The sequence below is a fragment of the Cervus elaphus genome, chromosome 7, assembly GCF_910594005.1.
Source record: "Cervus elaphus chromosome 7, mCerEla1.1, whole genome shotgun sequence".
In the NCBI taxonomy this organism is placed as follows: Eukaryota; Metazoa; Chordata; class Mammalia; order Artiodactyla; family Cervidae; genus Cervus; species Cervus elaphus.
The window spans coordinates 5,036,292-5,061,934 of NC_057821.1; the positions used below are offsets into that span (position 1 = coordinate 5,036,292).

General features: G+C 46.4%; 2 protein-coding genes across 16 annotated transcripts in view; both read left to right on the forward strand.

Moving 5' to 3' along the window:
- DST (dystonin) overlaps positions 1-25,643 on the forward strand; it is a 522,273-nt gene that overhangs the window by 201,456 nt on the left and 295,174 nt on the right. The gene's annotated exons all lie outside the window — the stretch shown is intronic.
- Positions 4,564-10,207, forward strand: LOC122696891 (heterogeneous nuclear ribonucleoprotein A1-like). Its single transcript, XM_043907041.1, has 2 exons — positions 4,564-4,568; positions 8,562-10,207. Exon 2 carries the CDS (start codon positions 8,600-8,602, stop codon positions 9,584-9,586), a length of 987 nt encoding a protein of 328 aa, XP_043762976.1. The 5' UTR covers positions 4,564-4,568; positions 8,562-8,599; the 3' UTR covers positions 9,587-10,207.

Below are 25,643 nucleotides of genomic sequence, written 5' to 3' on the forward strand. Positions count from 1 at the left end.
AGACACAGACAGACACACAGACACACACAGACAGACACACAGGCACACAGACACACACAGACACACAGAAAGACACACACAGACACACACACACACAGACACACAGATAGACACACAGACACACACAGAGACACACAGACACAAAGACACACACACAGACACACACACACACAGGCACACACAGACACAGACAGACAGACAGACAGACACACACACACACACACACACACACACACTAGAACATTACTCAGCCATGAAAAAGATGGGAATAATGCCACTTGCAGCACCATGGATGCAACTGGAGGGTGTCGTGCTAAGTGAAGTAACTCAGAAAGAGGAAGACAAAGACCCTATATCTCTTATATGTGGAATCTGAAATTGGCCACAGATGGACTTACCTGTGAAACAGAAACAGAACTTGGACACAGAGAGCAGACTGGTGGTTGCCAAGGAGAAGGGGTGGGTGGGGAGGGCTGGACTGGGAGTTTGGGGTTAGTAGACGGAAGCTGTGACATGTAGGATGGATAAACAAGGTCCTACTGTGTAGCACAAACATCTGTATTCGGCGTTCTTTGATGAACCATAATGGAAAAGAACATAAAACAGGATGGAAGTGGTTTATTTCGGTTCCCAGCTTCTCTGGTGTCTTCGGTGAGCCCCAGCCTCTGACTGGTGGAGGAAATGTGCACAGTTGTGCCTGTTCCCAGGCGTAGTGTGCGCGACCGTGTGAAAGCCTCTGTGGTCCCGCATGCCCCGGTCCGGCTGCTGCCCGCCCCGCCCTGCCCCCGGCATCTGGGGGACAGAGCCGGCTTCTGAGACGGCGCCCTTTCGGGGGGAGATGCTGGTCCCCCCGCGTGCTCACTCCCCTCAGTGGCCCTGGCGGCTGCTGATTCCAAGTCAGTCACATGGACTCGGGGCTTGTGTGTGGCTCAGGCCGTGTCCTTCTCTTCCTTGACTGTCCCTGCGGTCCTGCGGGGGCTGCAGCCAGTGGCAGGTCTGCCCAGGTGACCTGCCCCGCCGCCTCGTTCAGAGCCCCGGGGGACCTCTGGCCAGGCCCCGGCCAGGCTCGTAGGTCCTGCCGCATTCAGGCTGCTGGGAAGGACCAAGGTAACAGGAGGGGAGGCCCGGAGCCGCCTTCTGCCTCCACGCCACTTCTCACCTCTCCCGTCGTCGCGGCCTGGGCAGGGGCATCCTCTGACCCTTGGTCCGGCCCCTGGCTCCTTCCTCTCCCACAGGCTGCCTGTCCGAAGCCTATACCGCGCTCCCGAAGCTGGTCCTGTGGCTTTGATGTCAGGCTGAAAGGGTGTGTTTTCTTCCCTAGAGGAGCGTCCCATGAACTCCTGATGAGGGAAAGGAATAAAGCAATTTGTAAATTTCTCTCTCGATAGTATCCTGGCTAGCAGAGTTACATGGTTCTGCTGAACAGTCCCAGTGTTATCAGCTGAAATGATTCTCCATCTTGTGGTAACATTTCTGTGATTTTTTTTAGGGTGATGATCTCTTTGTGTCTAGAGGCAAAGGAGAACCGATGTATACTTTTCAAAATACTATTTTATGACACTTGATTTTATGGTGTGTGAAAATTTCAGTGTTCCTCTTTAAAAAAATTTTTGTTGGAGTGTAGTTGATCTCCAGTGTTGCATTAATTTCTGTTGTAGAGCCAAGTGGCTCGGTACATGTATACATATATGTGCTCTTTTTCACATTCTTTTCCATTATGGCCTGTCACAGGATATTGAACATAGTTCCCTGTGCTACACAGTAGTCCTGGCTGCTCATCCATCCTGTATGTAACCCCAGCTTCCCTGGCAGTGCAGTGATCAGGACTCAGCACTCTTGTTGCTTGGCCCCCAGTTCAGCCCCTGGTTAGGGAACTGAGATCTCAAAGCTGCTTGGCAAGACCCTCCCCTCCCCCCGCCGCCGCCGCCCCCCCCCCCCCCCCCCCCCCCCGCCAACAAACAAAAAAAACAAGGCAAAAGTGCAAATCAAACTCCAGGCCTTCCCCCTCCCCACCCCTTTGGCAACCTCAAGGCTGTTCTTTATGTCTTCTGTTTTGTAGCTGTATTCATTTGTGTCTTACGTTCCACATATAAATGATACCATTTTGTAATCGTCTTTCTCTTTCTGATTATTTCACTTAGTATGATAGTCTCTAGGTACATCCACGTTGCTGCCAGTGGCATTATTTTATTCTTTTTTCATGGCCGAGTAGTAGGACCTTGTGTTTCTGTTTTTATGCCACATCCTCTTCATGCATCCAGCTGTGGAAGGACGTTTAGGGTGTTTCTGTGCCTTGGCTGTTGTAAAGAGTACTGCTGTGAACCGAGGTGTGCGTGTATCTTTCTGAGTTACAGTTTTGTGTGGTGTATGCCCAGAAGTGGGGTTGCTGGATCACGTGGTAGTTCTGTTTTTAGTGTTTAAAGGACCCTCCGTGCAGTTTCCCATAGCAGTTGCACCGCTTCACATTCCCACCAGCAGTGGAAGAGGATTCTCTTTTCTCCATACCGTCTCCAGCACTTACTAAAATTTCATTGTTCTTAAATTTTTCAGTCTCAGTCAGCCTCTTTCCTGGTAGTTTTAGCAGAATATGGGGTTTGGTGATCCAGAGATGGGTAAAGCCGATGACTGGCCAGGTGGGGCTGGATAAACCACTGTCATCTGTTGGGGTCTCAGTGATTCCATCTTTAACTGTGAGTCCGTACCTACCTTACAAAGTTGGGGTGTGTATAACGTGGGAAACCAACATGCCGGGACGTCTGGGGTGCAGGTGGCCCCACTCATGCTCGTTCCCAGCACCCGTCTGCTCCACCCCGGCAGCTTCTGCTGTGGTCCTTCTGCCCAGGAGGCCGTCTGCCCCGGGGCCCACGGGCCTTCACAGATGCTCGGGATGATGCCGGCCTCCTGCGTCTGATTCCCCTCCTACTTACAGTCAGTCAGTTCAGTTCAGTTCAGTCGCTCAGTCGTGTCCGACTCTTTGTGACCCCATGGACTGCAGCACGCCAGGCCTCCCTGTCCATCACCAACTCCCAGAGTTTACCCAAACTCATGTCCATCGAGACAGTGATGCCATCCAGCCATCTCATCCTCTGTCGTCCCCTGCTCCTCCTGCCTACTTATGGTCAATAGGCTTCCCATTCTGTGTCCAGGTTTGGTTTATTTCCTCCGTAGAACAAAGTGCCTTGATGTCAAGAGCTGTGTTTTGCACACTCATATCACATCCTGCACTTTCCCTGTATCAAAAGCTCCAGTTAGCCTCGCCTTCCCACTTGCATATTTAATGCTTTTGGGGATATTTTCTGTAGTTCTTGGGCATACTTTGTAGCTGAAAAAAATAGGCATTGGTTAGTATTACCAGAAATTAGTGAACTAAAAAGTCTGATCTCATCATGTGTACTTTATAATCCTATTTCCTATCTGATCCTTTCAGATTCTGAAAAGAACCCAGACTCTAAATAACTTGTAACTAGCTGAAATTATTCAGGACTTGTAAAATCAAGAACATATGTCTTAATTTAAATACCTTTCCCACATACAGTTTTGACTGAGAAGTATTTTTAGATTTAACAAATTTATCTTAGAACTATGAAGTCATTTCATTTATCACTAAAAATATTTATGGCTCAGAAGTATTTTTTGACAGTTGGTTTGTGGAACTCCAGACCTAATATATGTGACATTTCAATTTTGGTGGCCATGTTTATATAGCTCTTGGGTCTTCTCAAGGGCTGTATCCTCAGTTATTATAATTAAGCTATCTCAGATTTCACATATATTTAGCTAGTGAATATTCATGAGGCTCGGGAGAGGATAAAAGAGAGAGGGTCCATGTTCAGAGTCAGTTGAGCACATATACACTTAAGGCCTGTTCTGGATGACCTGCTAAAGTAAATTAAGTCTGGATCTCTCAGCAAAGAGACAGACCGCAGAAAGAATGAGTCACGCAGACCCCATCTCAAGAATAGAATTAAAAAGTTGTATAGCTATAGAGGACAAACCAGCGGTGGGAGAGGGAAGTGGGGAGGGACAAGATGGAGTAGGAGATGAAGAGTTACAAACTATTGTGTATGAGGCAGATAAGCAACCAGGGTATATGGTACAGCCCAGTGAATATTGCCAGTATTTTACAATAACGATAAATGGAATATAACCTTTAAAAATTGTGAATCACTATGTTGTATACCTGTAACTTGAATAATCCAGTTCATCAGCAATACCTCAAAAAAGCTATCAATTAAAAAAAAAATGAAAAAATTGTATGAAGTCAGACAAAAATCTGCCTTTACTGTGAAAGTCAGTATATTTTGCTTATACTTTAAAAAAGGTCAGCCTCTAGAAAATAAGTTTTGTATTTCTTCTGTTGAATTAATGAATTTCCTTTAAAAAGGTTTACTCTATATGAAGTTACAGTATGTCCACCAGAGGTCCCTTGGAGGGTATATATCACCACCTAATACTTTCATTTATTTTTCATTCCTGTTGAGAAAAGGCACAGGAAGTTGTTGGTGTTTATAAATTTCATTATCAGTAGAAGTGGATTTCTGAAAAGGTTCACGTGGACAGAAGGTTCTGTTCTCAGAAGCGTTGCTGTGGTCTTTGTGGCAGGCCGCATTTTGCAGCGGCGGGCGTGTGAGTGCTGTGGGTTGCACTGCGCCTGGAGCCGGGTCATCAGCCTTGTTTCCATGGCAGCGGGAGCCTGTGAGCAGGCCAGGCTGCACGCTGCAGCCACGATTCAGGTTGTCTGGCTGCTCCAAACCTCATGCTGTCCACTCTCGGTCACTCTTCTTGTTATCTCCCTAAAAATCTTCTCCAGGGAAGACTGGTTAACTTGCATCAAAAATGAGTTCAAAAATTCACTATTAGAGGCAGATCTACAGCTTCTGAAGCTGCAGAGGTTTGCAGAGGCCCTGCAGGGTGCCTGGTGATGGTGGTACGTAGGCTCCAGGCCCTGTTTGAAACAACTGCATTTAAATTGATCCCGGCACCAAGAGGGATTCCTGTTTTATGCTAAGCATTCTTCTGTTTGCGTGACTTTCATGATATATTTCCAGTCGTTCTTCAAGTCTTTGAAATGGGTGGTATTTTCTCCATTTTACAGATGAAGACAATAATTTTAGGGAGTATTATTAACTTGCTGCAGCCTGTGGACATCCCAGGTGGCCCACTGGTAAAGAATCCACCACCAATGCAGGAGATATGGGTTCGATCCCTGGGTTGGGAAGATCCCCTGGAGGAGGAGATGGCACCCCACTCCAGTACTCTTGCCTGGGAAATCCCATGGACAGAGGAGCCTGGCGGGCTATGGTTCATGGTGTCGCAGAGACACGACTGAGTGACTGAGCATGCACACACAGGGTTATTAGCAAGAGAGGGCATGTGAGGCCAGGTCTTTCTGCCTCCGGAACAGGTGTCCTTTGCAACCACCTTGCTGAAGCTGGGAGGAACCCGCAGTCACACTCACTGTCCTTCGGGCCGCGGCTCCGTAGGTCGCCTGTCTTTACGGCCTCTCCTCCTAGCCCAGTCGCCCGGGTCTCTTCTGCACACATCTGTACTTGATCCATGCCTCACATCACACCCTTGGTTCTCAATATTTTGCCTTTTCTGCAATCTGTCTTTTTTGCAAACCAGTTATACTCTGCATCTCCGCGCCCCATATATTAAAAACTCAGACAAATATAAATCAAAGAGATGAAGCAAAACAGATGAAACTCAGCCTTGTTTGCAGTAGCGCAGACGGCTGTGACACTGTTGGAAAGTGCCAGCATCCGTCCGCAGGTGAGTGACTGAGTAAACCGGGGCATCCACACAGTGAAACACCGCTCCGTCATCATAGGGGACAGATCACGAGTACACCGCAGCGACACGGACGAATCTGAAAAACGTGAGGCTGGCGGTGCCCTGGAGCCCGCGCTCCGCAGTAGGAGAAGCTGCGTGAAAGGCCCAGCTCCGCAACTGCGGAGGACCTTCCGCTCAGCCCAGCTGGAGAGGAGCCGTGGGCGGCGGTGGAGGCCCAGCACAGCCAAAAGATGAAGGAAAAAAAAAGCCCCCAAAAATGTGAGGCTGGGGACTTCCGGGTGGCCTTGTGGTTAAGAGCCTGCCCTGCAGCGCGGGGTCTGCGGTTCAGTCCTTGGTCTGGAGGCTGAGCTTCCACCGCAGAGCAGCTCCGTCCGTGCTGTGACTGCAGGGTCCTTGTGTCACCGTGAAGATCCGCGGAACACAGCAGGGCTGCCGGGTGACCGCTGAGGCCTGGCAGCCAAATAAAGAAAGAAATAGGTTTTACAAGTTGAGCATTGATCATTAAAAAAAAAATGTTAGCCTGAATGAAAGAAGCTAGACTCAGATCGATTCTATTTATGTGAAATTTCAGAATCTGTAAAACTATAACGATCAAAATCACATTGCCTTTGGGAAGGGTGTGGGGTGGACTGCAAGGGGCACAGAAGTGTGGAAAATATTTTCTGTCTTGTTTTGGGTGCCAGGCATCCTGGCAAAGAGTTTTTGAAACTCTCTTAACTGAACACTTAGTATTTATTTTGTTTAAAAAGTAAAATATAATAAGGCTAAGGTTCTTTTGCATAATTTATGGCATTTGTCATGCAGTTTTGCCAGTTCTGGCTTCCAGTCTCTTTTCCTGCCGGACGGAAGCAGGTATGGAACATAACGTTTGTAGGTATCCGTGCCTGGCACTCTGTGATATTGGGGAGGAAGAAATATTTCTCTACCTTTCTAGGTTCTGCCTGGTCCAAGAATTAAATTGATAGGAAACAGGTTAACAGGAGAAAGTTAAACAAAAGTTTAATAACATGTATTCATGGGTCCCTTAAATCTTCAGCTGAAGACAAAAGAGGATATGGAGGTGGGGGGTTTGGGACTTGAAAGGCAAGAATGGGAGTTCACAAGAAAAGGGAAAAACAAAGGTTTGGTGAGTAAACGTTTGCTGGGCCAGGCAGATGCAGTGGGATGCAGCGTGGACTCTGCCCCAGGCCCTGTTCCCTGACCACACGTAGCCGCATTCCTTGCAGATAACCAGAGATAGCTGTGTTCTGGGTACAGGCCTTCTATCTAAATTCTTCAGTCAGCTAGGGGGAAGGTCAAAGTTTCTTCATGAGTCCTTTGGGCATTGATTGTTTTCAGCTGGAAAGAATCCATAGGCCAGAGAGGCCTTTTGGGTTGGCAGATTTTGTCCCTCTATAGTGGGTTCTCGAGATACTGTTGAATGCAAGGAATACTACCTTCTGAAAAAACCTGGTCCATTAGGAAAAAAAGAGTATGTTTGGAATAGTGGGGGCCCAGGAGGATGTTTAACATGGTCTTTCAGTTCAGTTCAGCTTAGTCGCTCAGTCGTGCCTGACTCTTTGCGACCCCATGAATCGCCGCATGCCAGTCCTCCCTGTCCATCACAAACTCCTGGAGTTTACTCAGACTCATGTCCATCGAGTCGGTGATGCCACCCAGCCATCTCATCCTCTGTTGTTCCCTTCTCCTCCTGCCCCCAATCCCTCCCAGCATTAGGGTCTTTTCTAATGAGTCAACTCTTCGCATGAGGTGGCCAAAGTATTGGAGTTTCAGCTTCATGTCTTTAGGTGCCCGGAAATCTAAGCTTCATAGAAGATGCAGATCAAGCCTTTATGAATTTAGTTACAGAGATTTGCCTACAAAAAAGTGAAGACTGAGTTTGTATATTTTTAGTGGTTTGCTTTGAATTTTTTAGTCTCTAGATGCCAGGTGATGCCTGCAGTTTAAACCAGCATCATTTCTCTAACCGTCTCCCCCTTGTTTTTGGAATAGTTTTGGGCTGGAGCAGGCCTCTGACTCACACCTCTGACCTTAGGGCTGTGAAAGTACTTCACTGCTGGAATAAATCTGAGTTTACAAATTCCATTTCAGCAGCCAGGCAGAGATGCTGAACACTCAGTTGAGTTTTGGCTAATGAGCCACATGTGGTTCTGTGGGAGCCAGAAGCTTGTCTCCTGGGAAAAATTCCCCATTTAAAGGCAAACTTTAAATGTTTGCCTGAGTCTGGTGTTTCACTCCCAGCCATACGTGTTTACGATGACACCAGGAGCAGTCAGGAATGGAAGGCATAAGACATTTTTGTACAAATTGAGGGGTTCTCAAAACAAAACTCCCACAAGAATGCCTGCTATACAACTTTTCCTTCCAACTGTAAAAAATACATTCCTTGAGGAAAAATGGGAAGAAAATACTGATCTGTAACTGGCATTTTCATACCCTGGAAACTGTGCACTGTTTAATGAAAGCATGATCACTTTGTTCCCATGCTGGAACTGAGTTGCTCACTTTTCTGTCCTTGGATATTGAAATTATTTCACATTTTTCTGTCAATAGGTAATAAGAGTTTCATAAATTTTAAATACCAGGCAAGGTTTATATTTAGTGTTTTTTTTTTCATTGATAATCTTTTATTGTTATACAATATGAGGCAAAGAAGTTGTAATTATCTGAAAATTATATGGCCAGAAATTTTTAGAGCCACACATAATAAACAGGGGAGCATGCATAGAAGAAAGAATGGGACTTTTCTGCCCGTGGACGCCGCCGAGAAAGCATCGTTGAAGACTTCCCCGCCTCCACTGCCATCATGTCTAAATCAGAGTCTCCCAAAGAGCCCGAACAGCTGCGGAAGCTCTTCATCGGAGGACTGAGCTTTGAAACAACCGATGAGAGTCTGAGGAGCCATTTTGAGCAATGGGGAACGCTCCCAGACTGTGTGGTAATGAGGGATCCAGACACCAAGCGCTCCAGAGGCTTCGGGTTTGTCACATACGCCACGGTGGGTGAGGTGGATGCGGCCATGAATGCAAGGCCACACAAGGTGGACGGAAGAGTTGTGGAACCAAAGAGGGCCGTGTCAAGAGAAGATTCTCAAAGACCTGGTGCCTACTTAACTGTGAAAAAGCTTTTTGTTGGTGGCATTAAAGAAGACACTGAAGAACATCACCTGAGAGATTATATTGAACAGTATGGAAAAATGGAAGTAATTGAAATCATGACTGACCGAGGCAGTGGCAAAAAGAGAGGCTCTGCTTTTGTAACCTTTGATGACCATGACTCTGTAGACAAGACTGTCATTCAGAAATACCACACTGTGAATGGCCACAACTGTCAAGTGAGAAAAGCCCTGTCTAAGCAAGAGATGGCTAGTGCTTCATCCAGCCAGAGAGGTCGAAGTGGTTCTGGAAACTTTGGTGGCGGTCGTGGAGGTGGTTTTGGTGGGAATGACAACTTTGGTTGTGGAGGAAACTTCAGTGGTCGAGGTGGCTTTGGTGGCAGCCGTGGTGGTGGCGGATATGGTGGCAGTGGGGATGGATATAATGGATTTGGTAATGACGGAAGCAGTTTTGGAGGTGGCGGAAACTACAATGATTTTGGCAATTACAGCAATCAGTCTTCAAATTTTGGGCCCATGAAAGGGTCCAAAGTTTCCTCCATGAGAGGAGGAAACTTCGGAGGCAGAAGTTCTGGCCCCTATGGTGGTGGAGGCCAATACTTTGCCAAACCACGAAACCAAGGTGGCTATGCTAGTTTCAGCAGCAGCAGTAGCTATGGCAGGGGCAGAAGGTTTTAATTACTGCCAGGAAACAAAGCTTAGCAGGAGAGGAGAGCCAGAGAAGTGACAGGGAAGCTACAGGTTACAACAGATTTGTGAACTCAGCCAAGCACAGTGGTGGCAGGGCCTAGCTGCTACAAAGAAGACATGTTTTAGACAACACTCATGTGTATGGGCAAAAAACTTGAGGACTGTACTTGTGACTAATTGTATAACAGTTTATTTTAGTTTCTGTTCTGTGGAAAGTGTAAAGCATTCCAACAAAGGGTTTTAATGTAGATTTTTTTTTTTTTTGCACCCATGCTGTTGATTGCCAAACGTAATAGTCTGATCATGATGCTGAATAAATGTCTTTTTTTTTTTTTTTTTAATGTGCTGTGTAAAGTTAGTCTACTCTGAAGCCATTTTGGTAAACCACCCCAACAGTGTGAAGTTACAATTCCTTCAGGGTGCTGCCAGGTTCCAGTTGAAATTTATTTACAACCTGCTTGGTGGAGAAGCTGTTGTCTTCAGAACCTTGGTGTAGTTGAACGGACAGTTACTGTGTTGTGACCTGGAGTTCACCATTAAAAGGGTCACCCATGCAAAGTCATGGAGGGTTTTTTTTTTTTTTTTTTGGTTATTAATGATTGTTGGCACGTCCTATGCAATATATCTAAATTGAATTATGGTACCAAATTAAAGTTATAGATGGGAATGAAGCTTGTGTATCATCCATTATCATGTGTAATCAATAAAAGATTTAATACCCTCTTAAAAAAAGAAAGAATGTGTTCTTTTTTAAAAAAGTTAATTTATTTTTTAATTGCATTGGATGGCTTGTGGGACCAAGAATTGAACCTAGGTGCCGCAGGGAAAGCTCTGAGTCCTAACCACCGGACTGCCAGAGAAGTCCTTTCATTTTTTTTTATTGAAGTGGAGTTGATTCACAATGTCATGTTGGTTTCAGGTATATTTAATGTTGAGATGACTGTTTCCTTGTATAAATCTCGGTCTGGGTTTTGGATTTTCTGTAGCTGTATCCGGAGGCAGTGTGGCCTCAGGGTCGAGAGTATGGGAGCTGAGGTCATCTTCTGTGGTTGGTCCCAGATTCTCTCTACTAATCCAGTCAGTTCAGTTCAGTTCAGTTCAGTCACTCAGTCGTGTCCGACTCTTTGCAACCCCTTGAACTGCAGCACACCAGGCCTCCCTTGAACTGCAGCACACCAGGCCTCCCTGTCCATCACCAACTCCTGGAGTCCACCCAAACCCATGTCCATTAAGTCTGTGATGCCATCCAACCATCTCATCCTCTGTTGTCCCCTTCTCTTCCGTCCTTCAATCTTTCCCAGCATCAGGGTCTTTTCCAATGAGTCAGCTCTACGCATCAGATGGCCAAAGTATTGGAGTGTCAGCTTCAGCATCAGTCCTTCCAATGAACACCCAGGACTGATCTCCTTTAGGATGGACTGGTTGGATCTCCTTGCAGTCCAAGGGACTCTCAAGAGTCTTCTCCAGCACCACAGTTCAAAAGCATCAATTCTTTTGGTGCTCAGCTTTCTTTATAGTCCAACTCTCACATCCATACATGGCCATTGGAAAAACCATAGCCTTGACTAGATGGACCTTTGTTGGCAAAGTAATGTCTCTGCTTTTTAATATGCTGTCTAGGTTGATCATAACTTTCCTTCCAAGCAGTAAGTGTTTTTTAATTTCATGGCTGCAATCACTGGTGGGCTGCCATCTACGGGGTCGTACAGAGTCGGACACGACTGATGTGACTTAGCAGTAGCAGCCATCACCATCTGCAGTGATTTTGGAACCCAGAAAAATAAAGTCAGCCACTGTTTCCCCATCTGTTTGCCATGAAGTGATGGGACCAGATGCCATGATCTTAGTTTTCTGAATGTTGAGCTTTAAGCCAACTTTTTCACTCTCCTCTTTCACTTTCATCAAGAAGCTCTTTAGTTCTTCACCTTCTGCCACAAGGGTGGCGTCATCTGCATATCTGAGGTTACTGATATTTCTCCCGGCAATCTTGATTCCAGCTTGTGCTTCCTCCAGCCCAGCGTTTCTCATGATGTACTCTGCAAAGATAAGTTATGAAGTTTAGATTAGAAATCTTATATATTAGACAGAAATATTTCCTCTGTATTGATTTTCTTCTATAATATTGTATAAGAATATTCTTATATGAGAATATTCTTGTGAATATTCAAGTTAATATTCTTATGCAATATTCACTTGAAATCTTGTACATGTTCAGGGAGAAATGGGGACAGGAGAGAGGCAGGCCCCTTGCCTTTACTGACTCACCCTATTCCCTTCTGACTTGACCAAGTAACATCCTGGTGCCTCAGTTTCCTCCACTGTGAGGGTGGAGGAGGATAGCAGATCTCCACGGTGAAATATCAAACGCTTAGGGCAGGGCCTGGCTCTGGAGGTGCTGCATTAATAATGTCAGGCATTGTACTTCCTAAGTCAGAACACATAACATTGTGAACATGATTAAGGCTCCTGCGTCACCGTCGCCAACTCCCCAAAGATGCCCTCAGCCGCACCTCGGGGGGCCCGTTTTCCCAGACAGAGTCAGCCTTTAGAGAGCTTCCTCGTGGGCATCTGCTACCAGGCACATGGTCCTTCAGGTTCTCTTCTTTGTTCTTTGAGCCCTGACTTCCGTTATGTAATGTGTCATCAATAAGTGTGCTTTGACGTTCTTCTTTTGGGGGGCCCGGATAGGCATGCTGTTTTCTTATAAAGACGGGTGGGGAGGGGTCATGGGATTGGAACGTTTGGAACCGCTCTTCTAATAGTATATAATAAAGGTGCATAGAGTCTTTGGAAAGTCTGGGAAGCGTCTCTGAGGAAGCACTTTTTCAAAACTCGCCTCTGGTTTTCAAGGGAAAAAAGCTGGTTGACAAGGCAAGAGATCTGTAGGATGTGGAGGCTGGGAATGGTCAACCCAAGGTGATGCTCTGCTGGGTAACCTGGGGAGAAGCTCTTTGCTCCTCTGACTTCAGTCAGAGCTGTTTTACTTCCTTCCTTGTTGTCTGGGGTGTTCTGGGTGAGCTCTGGTTGGGAGCATGCAGCCCTGGCTAACGCAGGTTTGGAGATCTTCTCCGTACAAGATGACACAAGCCCAGGGGGGGCTCTCCTGGCTCCCAGATGCTTAGCCATCTGCCCGCCTCTCTTGGTCGTCAGCGATCCTGGGGGGGCCTGTGGGAGGGTGTGGTGGTTACGGTGGGGGTGATGGGGGTGGTGATAGTAGTGATGGGGTGGGGGTGATGGGGGTGGTGATAGTGATGGGGTGGGAGTGATGGGGTGGTGGTGATAGTGATGGGGTGGGGGTGATGGTGGGGGTGGTAGTTGGTGGTTGTCATGGGGGTGATTATTATGGTGGGGGTGATGGGGGTGGTGATAGTAGTGATGGGGTGGGGGTGATAGTTGGTAGCTGTGGTGAGGGTGATGGGAGTGATTATCATGGTGGGGGTGATGGGGGTGGTGATATTAGTGATGGGGGTGGGGGCGATGGGGTGGGGGTGATGGGGGTGGTGATAGTGATGGGGTGGGGGTGATAGTTGGTGGCTGTGGTGGGGGTGGTGAGAGTGATTATCATGGTGGGGGTGATGGGGTGGTGGCAGTGTTGGGGTGATGGTGGGGGTGGTAGTTGGTGGCTGTGGTGGCATGATGGATTGTGGTGGGGACAGTGTGGGGGTGGGGTGGGATGGTAGTGAGTGTGGTGGTGATGGTGGTGGTGATGGGGTGGGTGGGATGGTAGTGAATGGTGGTGTTCATGGGGGTGGTGATAGTGATGGGGTGGGAGTGATGGGGGTGGTGATAGTAGTGATGGGGTGGTGATGGTGCTGGTGCTGGGGTGTGGGTTGAATCACCTGATTTGTGGCTCCCGAAGTCCACGGGCATGCTTCCTGATTCTGTAACTAAGACAGCTGCCCCCACAAGCCATAAACTCCCCTGAAATAAAAGCCCTGGGCAGGAGGCAGTCTCTCTGTGAAACAAGCCTCGGTTGACGTTTTCCCAGTGGCTGGGGGTCTTGTTTTTGGTGATCTCCACCTTCTTAGCCCGCTGCTGACTCCCTCTGGGTCTAGCCCAGCTCTTACAGAAGGGAAAGCACACGTGAGTCACCCTGTAATTCCACAGCCTTGGGAAGCGAGTGTAACACAGATAGAGACCTGTGCGGACTTCCTGTCCTACGTGGTGACTCAGAGCAGCAGCGGTCACGTACCTTCCAGCAGTGTAGCTGCACCTGAGAGGTTATTAGTGTCCTGTTCCTGTGCTTTTAGGATGCTTAGGTGGAGAAGGTAGATTAAAAGCAGATGCTGGGAGTTGTATAGTCAGTTCTTGGCCAGTCGTGAGAACAGATACCAGTAGAGTCTTCTTCCGAGCAGAACCCATCAGTGCCGTTCGGTTTCCAGCCGCCGACCCCGGGGATCCTGTCCCGGGTGCGCGGCTGCCGCCCTGACCGCGAGCACGCGGCGGAGGCCGACGGCGGGCGGCGCGGGAGGGCGTCTGGGGGGCTTCGTGCGGCTCCTGTTCCGCCTCAGCCTGCCTAGTACATTACCCCCGGCCGGCCCTGCCACTGGATTCCTGACAACCTGCGCAAAACCAGACTGCGTTTTGTTCCATGGCGGTTGCACTTGGGGGGCGATCGCTGAATATTTTCTGTTACTGGTTCTCCTTTCAGGGTCTCTAAACACTCATCACTGCTATCCCAGGCTGGGCGCCGCCCTCCGAGGAGGCGTCGCCAGCTGCTCCGCCCTTCTCCCCCCCCGCCCCCCCCACCCCATCCTCCCCTGTCCCATCCTCCCCCCTTCCCTCTCCCCTCTCCACCCTCCACCCTCCCCGTCCCATCCTCCCCCTCCCTCCTCATCCTCCCCCTTCCCTCCCCCCCTCCTCATCCTCCCCCTTCCCTCTCCCTCCCCCCTCGTCCCCATCCTCCCCCCTTCCTTCCTTCCCCCTCCCCGGCCTCCCTCCTCCCCCTCCCCCCTCTCCAGGGCCAGCAGCCTGAAAGCAGGTGGCCGCAGTGCAGGTGTTTCTCTCCATCTTCAGATCCCGGTGGGCTGCGCCTGCCCGTGTCTGTCTTTTCTCTGTATCGCCTCTAGAGAGAGTTGGTTTACTCACTAAGTCCTGTCCGACTCTTTGGGGACCCCATGGACTGTACCCCCCTCCCCCAGGCTCCTCCATCCATGGGATTCTCCAGGCAAGGAGACTGGAGTGGGGTGCCCTTTCCTTCTCCAGAGGGTCTTCCCTACCCAGGGACCCAACCGACTTCTCTTGCAGGGTATTCGATACATAAATAAATAAAAAACTTGAAACAGATTTTTCCTCACAGTTGTTGTTAATAGTCCTACATAGCACATCTTTCTTGTAAAAGAAACACTCCATCTAGAAATATGCAAAATGAAAAGTGAAATTTACCAGCACCCTCCCCCTCCTTCTAGTTTCAGCCCCTTTGATGAAATGGCTCTTTCTCAGTTTGGTGTATATTCTCTCTCTATATATATATAATTTTGCATTTTTCCCACTTAACTGTATATCTTGCAGTCTTTTTATGTCATGCTGTACACATTTTCCCTTGTTGGTATTCTAGAAGGTGGATTAGGTATAATTCATTCATCTAGTCTCCTACTGACTGACATTGAAGTGGTTTCATGTATTTTGCTGCCATAAACATCTTTGTATGCTGATCCCATATATAGAAGTATTTAGATTTACTACAGGTAGAATTGTTCATGCAGAAAGTTGTATACATTTTCATTTGTAATGGATCCTGACAAATTGCCCTCATAATTTTTTTTTGCTACTGTACATATGGAGCTGTCTGACTCTGCTCTAGTTACTGTCATTCTTATAAAATTTATGCTGGTGTGAAATCTTTTGCTTCCTGTACATTTCTTGATTGGAAGGCTGGGGCAGCCTTTCCCTGAATCTTTTTCATTCCTCCTCTGAATTGTGTGCTGACATCATTTGTAGTCGGGGAGGGGCTGTCTTTTTATCTTATTGATTATTAATGGGATTTTTCATCTACTTTGGATATTCTTGGTGTGTATTATATATATAGCATATATTTTTTTTGTCATTTTTAAAACTTCATTTATAGCATCTGTTGTATCAGGGCTTCATCAGATTGGTCAGCCATTGATATGTTCATTTTGGGGGGGGGGTGTAACTAGTTTTGAAACTCTCTTCCTACCCAGCTATTTTAAAACATAATTTTTAATACTTTCTTCTAAATGGTTTGTTTTAATTTTTTCTCATTCTCCTTTCTGGTTTTCTGTAGTTTCCTCATATACTGTCAGGGAGGATACATCTGAAGATTTTATTATCCTGTGTGTCTGAGGTACATTGTCAGCATCATCTCCTTTTTAAGCTGTCTTCATCTCCTTGGGAGAAAGTTTAAGGGTTTCTGAAAGAGTAAAGAGCTTCTCTGTGAAGATTATCATTTAGATGTGCCACTAACTCCTTTTGAAGTGTAACTTTTAACCATACTTAGATCTAGCAATAAACTGTAGATCATGCTCTGACCAAGGAGGAACTGTGATAGAAAATAATGTCAATTTCTTTTTGATTCAGATCTTAACAAATAATAGTTATAGAAAACACTCAGAAAAATCATTGGCATTGGGAATTTAAACGGATGAAGGCAGTAATGATAAAAGGAGAGCCCTAAGGTTTTGATGCTGTCATTTCTTGTAGAAGAGGAAGAATTCTGTTTAAGCAAAGAAGAATTGAACTTAAGAATGAAGAAAAGAGAACCTCTCTCCCCCAAAGTGTTAAACTGTGTGCATCATGCAGAGCACGAGATGTGCTGTGACTGGAAGTAAGGACCCCAGAGCTGGACCAGGCTCCTCGGTGGGGGACCAGGCTTGGAGTCAGTGGGACTTTGCAGTCGTGACTAAGCTGAGGGGTTACTGGGAAATAACACTGGTCTACTTTCATCCATGGAGTCCTAGGATATTTTGCAATCTTATTTTTTCTAATGATGAATAGATCAATGGCATGATTTTGGTGGAATTGTCCTGAAAAGAATCTTGCTTTTAACCAAGTGGGTTGGGGGAAAGCTTGGCTAGGGCTCCGAGACATCCAGTTTCTTCCTCCTCATCTGTGGTTCCACAGAGGCGGGGCACGCAGACCAATGGACCAGCTGGAAATTGGATGTCAGCTGTGCTCATGGGGACATCATGATGCTTCTGTTATTGGGGAAGAGTTTGCAACCAAAATGGGATTGCGCCTGCAATCCCCAGTCCCAGTTGTGGGTGAAGGTTCTGACGAGTGGGCGGGGCTGCTGTTACTGGGATGAGGCCCAGGGCCCCAGCCATGGGGGTGAAGCTCACAGCGGGTGGGGGCTCATGGGGCCGCGGCATCAGGTTTGACTCCCACCCTGCCCCACCCCTGCCCTCCTGAGCTTCCTGCTCACAGCCTGTCAGTCCCAGGAGCTGGTCGTCTCACTAATCCCAGCTGTTTCTTCCAGCCAGTTTTCCTTCTTCTGTAAGAAAAGAAATCTTACAGCTTCCCTCCACTGCTTTCTCTGTGTTGTATCACAGAGGTGCTTCCTGGCAGGAGCAGGGAAATTCCCTAGACCCCCTTTCCTCTGCCTCCCGTCTTCCCTCTCACAGACTCCACACTTCATCTTGTCTTTTACTCCCTCTGATCCCCTTCCGTTTATCTCTCGCTTCTCTCTCTCTCTTTGGATAGAGCCTTTTGCCAGGTGGCTCCTAGTCTTCCAAAATTCACACCTGACCATTATTAGTAAATGCAGAGATCTCATCCTTGTCCTAAATTCCATTGTGATCCCCCGGGAAGCCCTCCTGAGTATCCTTCCTCCACTTTCTAGAATCACTGATCTGCAGAAGGTGAATTCCATCTTTGATGTATCCCCACCACTGAAGATCTGGCCAAGCCTCGCCTTTTCCTTTTTGTTAGTTTATTTTTTAAAAGCTGGTATTTTGTTTTCTGAGTATGAAATGATCATATTGACTATGCTTATGCACACTGCATCTTCTCCCCACCCTCTGCCCTTGGTGACTGTGTGATCCTGGGCAACTGGTTAAGCTCTAAGTGCTTCAGATCCTGCTGTGAGTGGGTGGCATGATCCCATGACAGATTTTGTTCGCATGCCTGGCAGTCTATGTGTGTTACATGTCTGTAGATAAAAATAGTACCTGGCACATAGCAGGCACTCCCTGTTTGCTAGCGTTATCACACTCTTTCAAGAAAGTAGGTAGGCTGAGGCTTTGTGGTAGTGGAGTTTGGGGCTCTGAAATAAGACAGTTGGAATGGGAGAGAAAGTGAAGGATACTTCAAGCTTTTGTAGAAGTTGATACAGTTTTGTCACAGTCTATTTGGAGTAGACTTAGCGATCCTACTTGAACATCTCACAGCACATTCAAAGCCACTGTTCATCTGGCTTTGTCTTTTCCCCTTGGCCTGGTCAAAGAGGCAGGTTCCCTGTTGTCAGATGTTTGTTGTTTGTGGAATTACTGTTTGCACAGTTTCTATTGGAGCAGGTGTGTTTGTCTAATGTCTCAGACAAACAGAGTTGTGCCGAGGACACTTGGTCTGGTGTTTCTTTAGAACAAAGGTCCTCATTTCTTGACATTTTTCTTCATGCTTGAAAGTGAAGTCCTTTTAAATTGGAGACTCCTTGTTTTTCCTGCATAATTAGATTGGGGCTTCTGTCATTTGATGACACAAGAAAGAAGTGGGTTTTGGCATCAGATTTCAGGTCCCACTTAGGCTGTGAAATCTCAGGCTAGTTTCTTGATCTTCCCAGCCTTGTTTGTGACGTCATTAAAATGTGAATGTACTATCCAGCTCCAAGAATCATGGTGAGATTCATGTGGAATTGTGTGAATGTACAGAAAGAAATACCTGACGGTGGTATTTCCCCTGAAGGACGTGTGTCCAGCCTATAAAGCTCAGCTTCCTATATAAATCACCTTCATGGTGTGCACGTGAGAGATGAGTTAAACTAGTTGAGCTGGTTGTTTTTCTTTTTTTAATCCCGGGGGAATCCTGCCTGGGGTGTTAGAGGAGGGAATGTGATGAGCTGGTGCAGGAGTGAAATCTAACATCTGATTGGTTTGCCCGGTTGCAAAAAAAAGTTAGGCAAGCACAACTTTCTTTTCGAGGGACTTCATTTGAACAGCTTGAAGGGTCAAAGGAGAAAGAGATGATTTAGTTTCCTTTTAGTAAGAGTTGTCTGCGTCCCCGGCAAAATAGTGGCGGAGGCGGGCTTTGCTCATGTTTGTTTAAAAGGGGGAGTTGACTGCTTGTGAGTGGGAGTGTCTAGTCAGTGTTTGCCCTCCTGTCCTGAAACTTGCCAGAACTCTGACACATGAGTGCTGGTTCGGAAAGCTTAGGGAGCTGCCGGACAGATTTCCCGCGGAAGGATGGGCCAGGTCCTGCGGGACGATCGGGACTGGAACTCGAGGCTGGTGGCGCTCATGTGCTGCATGGGTCAGTAGCCACCTGTCCGCTGGCCTCCGCGCTGCAGGGTCCGGGGCGGGGTCATGCAGGACCCGATGGGTCCCACGGCGGGGCTGTCGTAGACTGCGGGGCTCCTTCCAGAGTCTGGGCGGGCTTCCGTGACCTCTCCTGCGGCTCCCTGGACAGGACTTCCCCCTTGTTGGACCTAGGGCATGCATTGAGATAATCCTATAGTTATTTTATGGGTGATATGAAGTGGTTTAGCTTTGATTGGATTTTACCGAAGACCAGTGTAAGTTGTGATAATCGGTACTCTTTTTATACTTTTTGTTTTTTCAAACTCTGCTGTTGTTTGCCTTCTTTGTCATTGTGGAATGTCAGCCACATTGTACTTTACAAGGTGATCATAAATGTATGTTTTCATTTAAAACATATTCTCTAAATGGAGTGCTTTTCCAACAGAGGAATGTTTTAAAGCTCCATTCAGAAAAGTAATTTGTAAAACAAGCAGAATCAGTTAATAACTCAAGAGAGTTTTTTCCTTTGTGTTGCCTTAGCAACGTCGCCCTAAATATAAACCTCAGCGTTAGACCTCCCTCGCTGAAGTGAAAGAAAGAGCCATTATGAAACTTATAATTGGAAAATTAGATGGTGTCATCTTGAATACTCCCTCTTGAAATAATGTGTGTGGAAAGTGGTAGATCACTATCTGCCCAGACTTCAGTTGTTCCCAGGTTGTAAGTTGCTTTCTAGAAGAAAGTTGAGCCCCTGATTCCACGTTAGCTCTTTCCTCATTACCGTAGCATCCTGGGAGCCTCTGAGGGTAAAAGACACTCCTTTGGTGTACTTGAAGGGGGCTTGTCTAGGTTTATCATGACTTAAAAGAAAAGGTTAGGTTATTATTGTTTGAAAACAGTATCAGAATCTATGAATCACATGTGTTATTTAGTTCAGGTTAGTCTTCGTGCCTTAGCCGGTATTTTAGCTGTGGACCATAATCCCCACATATTACCTCAGTATCGACCTGCTAAATGTCTTAACACCCACCTTACATTTTCAATACTGCTTTTGAGCTATCAACCACAACAAAACGTCAGTGATCAAAAAAGCCTGTATATGGTTGTATTATGTAAGTCTCTCATTTGATCATTTGATGTAATCAGCTTTCTTAACCTGTCACGTGGCTAAGAAATCAACCAATACATGAGTAGTTTTTAAGAACTTGTGTTCTGTTCTTCATGTTCCTTAAAATATAGAACTGGTTTTTATTAATTGAGAAAATAAATGAATATATATATATTTAAAAGGAAAAATCAGAATTTAGTAATCATTAAATATATAATTAGATTGCTTCTAATTTTTCATTGTACATTATGCAGTTAACATATTAATGTGTATGGCTTTCCATAACCCAAGACATACATTTTTATTTTTAAATTTATTTTTTTTGAACTGTAATTGATTTATAATATGTTAATTTCTGCTCTACAGCAGAGTGATTCAGTTACATGTATATATATATACATTCTTTTTTAAAAAATAAATATATTTTATTAATCATTATGTACTAAAAGGAGTTTATATGATACACATCATATGTTAAATTTAATGGGACAGAGTAAATTTGTTAGAGTTCATATTATTATGGTGGTTTAGTCGCTAAGTCATGTCTGACTACTGCGGCCCCATGGACTGTTGCCCGCCAGGCTCCTCTGTCCATGGAATTCTCTAGACAAAATTACTGGAGTGAGTTCCCATGCCCTCCTCCAGGGGATCTTCCTGATTAAGGGATCGAACTTGGGTCTCCTGCATTTCAGGCAGATTCTTTACTGATTGAGCTACCAGGGAAGCCCTCATATTATTATGTGATGATTCAGTAAATTAATAAAAATTTGGTAGATAGTTATAGGAATGCTTTCATCTTGTATTTTTGTAGCTTGATATGGAAGCTGTCTGTTCTTGAATTATAAGGATTTTTTAAATGTAGTTTCTTTAAAAAGGCGTTACCTTTGAGTGCACTGGGTCTTCACTGCTGTGCGTGGGGTTTCTCTAGCTGCGGCGGGCAGGGGCCCTCTTCATTCTGGCGCGTGGGCTTCCCATTGTGGTGGCTTCTCTGGTGGTGGCGCATGGGCTCTGGAGCACAGGGCCATCAGGGGAGTCCAGAGTGTAAGGATCTCGAATGAATAGTACACCTTAGGTTTTTGCCTTGACGATTTAACATTCAGTTCAGTTCAGTTCAGTCGCTCAGTCGTGTCCGACCCTTTGCGACTCCATGAATCGCAGCACACCAGGCCTCCCTGTCCATCACCACCTCCCGGAGTTTACTCAGACTCATTTCCATCGAGTCGGTGATGCCATCCAACCATCTCATCCCCTGTCGTCCCCTTCTTCTCCTGCCCCCAATCCCTCCCAGCATCAGGGTCTTTTCCAATGGGTCAACTCTTCTTGTGAGGTGGCCAAAGTATTGGCGTTTCAGCTTCAGCATCAGTCCTTCCAATGAACACCCAGGACTGATCTCCTTTAGGATGGACTGGTTGGATCTCCTTGCAGTCCAAAGGGACTCTCACGAGTAATTTGGCATTAGAGTCCCAGATTTCTAACTGGATGGTGTTCATATGGATGTTCCCTAGGTAGTCCTCCCCCAGCCCGCACTGTTTTCTTTGCTGGAGGTGAGAGCAGCATTGCTGAGGTGTGATAGGAGCCCTCGACGGTGGTGAGCAGGTGCCCTCGTTTGCGCTCGTCCGAAGTCCACAGCCTCGGCTCCCAGCAGCGCCTGTGTTCGGGGTGCTCAGCACTCCCCTTGGAAAGGCAGCAGGATCTCGGGGTAGTGGGAGCAGTTCTGGGGGAATCACAACACTTGGGTTCTAACTAGGCCTCTTTTAATCTGAAATTATGAGATCAGGGCTTCTTCTAATTTATTTTTTATTGAAGTATAGTTTAAAACCTGAGTCACTGCGCTGCGTACCTGAGAAACTGATACAGCGTTGTGAATGTGTTGATGAAAAAGTTCATTTGGTTTCCATGGTTCTGGTAGCATTTAGTTGTCAGTGGACATACTCATAATATCTAAATCAAGTGTTGAACATCATTCACACTTGTATATGTGCATACACACAGACACACACACACACAAACACACACACCACACATACCACCTCTTCTTGATCCATTCATCTGTCAATGGACACTTTGGGTTGCTTCCATGTCTTGGCTGTTGTAAACAGTGCTGCTGTGCACACTGGCGTTCTTTTCAAATTACATTTTTCTCTAGATATATGTCCAGGAGTGGGATTTGCTAGGTCATATGGTCTCCAATACTTTGGCCACCTGATGCAAAGAACTGATTCATTCGAAAAGACCCTGATGCTGGGAAGGATTGAAGGCAGGAGGAAAAGGGGACGACAGAGGATGAGATGGTTGGATGGCATCACCGACTCGATGGACATGAGTTTGAGTAAACTCTGGGAGTTGGTGATGGACAGGGAGGCCTGGAGGGCTGTTACTCCTTTGTTCTTGCCTTACATGCTAATTAGTTGCTAAGTGCTAAGTCTCTTCAGTCCTGTCTGACTCTTTGTGACCCTATGGACTGTAGCCTGCCAGGCTCCTGTGTCCATGCGATCTTCCCTGCCCAGGGAACGAACTGGTGTCTTTATGTCTCCTGCATTGGCAGGCAGGTTCTTTACCACTAGCGCCACCTGGGAAGCTACTTAGGTTCTTTCTGATCGCTTTAGAAATAGCAAAGCTGAAAGATATTTATAACATCACTATTGCTTCAAGAGATGTAATAGTAATATATACCGCTATATCTAAGTATATAGGGGATGATACCCTGTTATCCTGTGGAGGATTGTCCTTTGAGAAACATAATTAATTCACATCACGGGCATATGTTTGTTGAGTGCACAAAAGCTTCATGGCCTCTACTGTGGGGTAGATAAAGATGACTGAGGTCTGGTTCGTGCCCCAGGGGACTAGCAGGGGAATTCATAAATATTTTGTGGATGGTGATACTGGTTAACAATTATTGATGCAATTGGCCTTGGCAGACTAGTTATATGCACAATGCCTGCGGTTCTTATGTTGCGGATCGGGCCAGTTTCTTTTTTCGTGTATGCACTGCATGGCACGTGGGATCCTGGTTCCCCAACGAGGGATCCAGCCCTCGCCCCTGTGGGAGCTTCGAGTCCCAACCACTCTCTGGACTGCCGGGGAAGTCCCAAGGCAAGTTTAATAATTTTAGCATAAATTCTAAGCATTTATATTCAGGTTCAGCAACCTTCTATCTCCTTGGTCAGCTTTTCTAGTGTTTAATACCCAGTGTGAAGGTAACAATGAGACTAGGGGATTCCCTGGTGACCTGCTGGTTGGGAAGCTATGCTCACTGAAGGGGGTACAGCTTCAGTCTCTGGTTGGCGGAAATGGGATCCCGAGTGCCACAGCCAAAAAAGTTACACTAGAGGTTTGCTCACTGAAAGGGAATGTATTATTGACAGTACCCAGTGACAGTCTCTGTTCAGGTGTCTTTCTGGTTCCCGCTGACGTTGATGGGACGTGGGAAGGGTTTCCAGGGGATACTTAGGGGAACAAATGCTTGTGAAACATGAAAGAAACTATATGGTCTGCCCCCTTCCTTTCATGATGGCATTAAAGGGTAAGATAACCCTAAGTAACATGCCATCACTAGGTAGCTTGCAAAGAAGTGAATCTGAACAAACCTTTGGATTGCTTTACTAAAATTTATTTATTCATTTCCTTATCACTGAACATTTTTTTTTTTTTTCAAAACTTTTATCTTGAAATAGTTACACTGATTTATATTGCCACTGATACATTTTGTGTACAACCATCACTCTAGTTTTAGGCTAAATTTTAGAGGTGGACTTGCTGGATACGGCATGTATATTTTTAAGACTTTTTGTATTTATTGGCAAATTGTCCTAGAGCAGCACTCTCCGGTAGAAATGTTTGTGATGGGGGGAATTAGTGTAAAGCACATAAGTACTTTTCGTACATAGGACAAGCATTTTCTTTCTTTATTTTATCGGATTATAGTTGATTTGCAGTGTGTGAGTTTCAGGTGTGTAGCAGCGTGGTCCAGTTGTTCGTATGCACATGTCCATCCTTTCTCAGGTTCTTTTCCCATTAGGTTGTCGCAGAGCATTGGGTAGAGTTCCCCGGGCCATACAGGAGACCCTTGCTGCTTGTCTGTCTGACATATAGCAGTGTGTGTGTGCTGGTCCCACACTCTTGATTTGTCTCCCAGCCCATATTTCCCCTGTGCTGACCGTGCATCTGTTTTTAGCGTCTGTAAGTCTGTTTCTGTCTTGTGAACAAGTTCATCTGTATCACCTTTTTAGATCAGCAGTGATCCAGTCATATATGCATTCTTTCTTACATCCTTTTCCTTACAGTTTATCGCAGGATACTGAATGTGGTCCCCTGTGCTGTGCAGTAGGATCTTGTTGTTTGCCCATCCTGTGTAACCGTTTGCATCTACTGATCCCAAACTCCCCTTCCTCCCCCCAGCCCCCTTGGCCACCACCAGTCCGTTCTCTGTGTCTGTGTCTGTGTCGTAGGTTTATTCGTGTCGTATTTCAGATTCCACATTTAAGTGATTTCACATGGTGTTTGTCTCTCTGTGTCTGACTGCCTCACGCAGCGTGATTCTCTCTAGGTCCACCTGTGTTCTTATAGCATCGTCCTTTTCCATGGCTGAGTAGCATTCCATTGTAGGTGTGGACTGCATCTTTATCCACTCAACTGTGGTGTGCATGCAGGTTGTTTTCACATCTTGGCTGTTGTAAACGGTGCTGCTGTGAAGATTGTGGTGCATGGGTCTTTTGGAATTATGGTTTTCTTGGTATGCCCAGGAGTAGGATTGCATTATCATATGGTTGCTCTGTTTTTAGGTAAGCGTTTTCAGAGACACTTTCCTTCCTGTTAAAGTAGTTTATGGGGACTCAGGGACGAAGAATGAGGAGGGAAAGAGATGAAGAGAGTGAGGTCTGTTTGCCGCCAAGGAAAGGATGGAGATGTGGACCAGTGAGAGGAAAGGAAAGAGAGGAAGAGAGACAAAGAGCCATCCCCAGATGCAGAGAGAGGAGGAGGGGACAGCACGCAAGGATTCCTGTCTCGGAGCGGGACAGGGAGCAGGTGTGGCTATCAGCCTCCTCTCTAGGCATTGGAGATCAGGGTTCTCTTTGAAATGATAACGTGATGAGCCAGAGTATTCCAGTGCTTGTCCTCCTAAATCATAAGACCTCCCTCCCCGTTCTCTGAACCATGTCTAGAAACCAGGACAGCATCACCCTCCATGACAAGGATCTAGTGGCGTGTTCCATTGTTACCAGATGGTTCAACACAGGGAATCTAGCAGAGAACTGCTTGGTTTGTAATTCAAGCCAGAGGACATGAATTCAGTCATGCCTTTCAACTTTACGTGTTTGCGAAATAATTGCCGACAAATCTTTTAACTGCTGGAGGTCTTGGTCTCCTCTTCTGTGAGATGGAAATAACCCTACCTTTCGTGGTCTTGAAGACCAAGTGGGATGTAATCTGTGGCCAAGTGCTTTGGGAAGTTCATGCAAGGGCTTGCCCTCAGCTGGTGGTGGCAGAGGGGTTGAGAGGGCTTCCTGATGGTGGTGGTGGG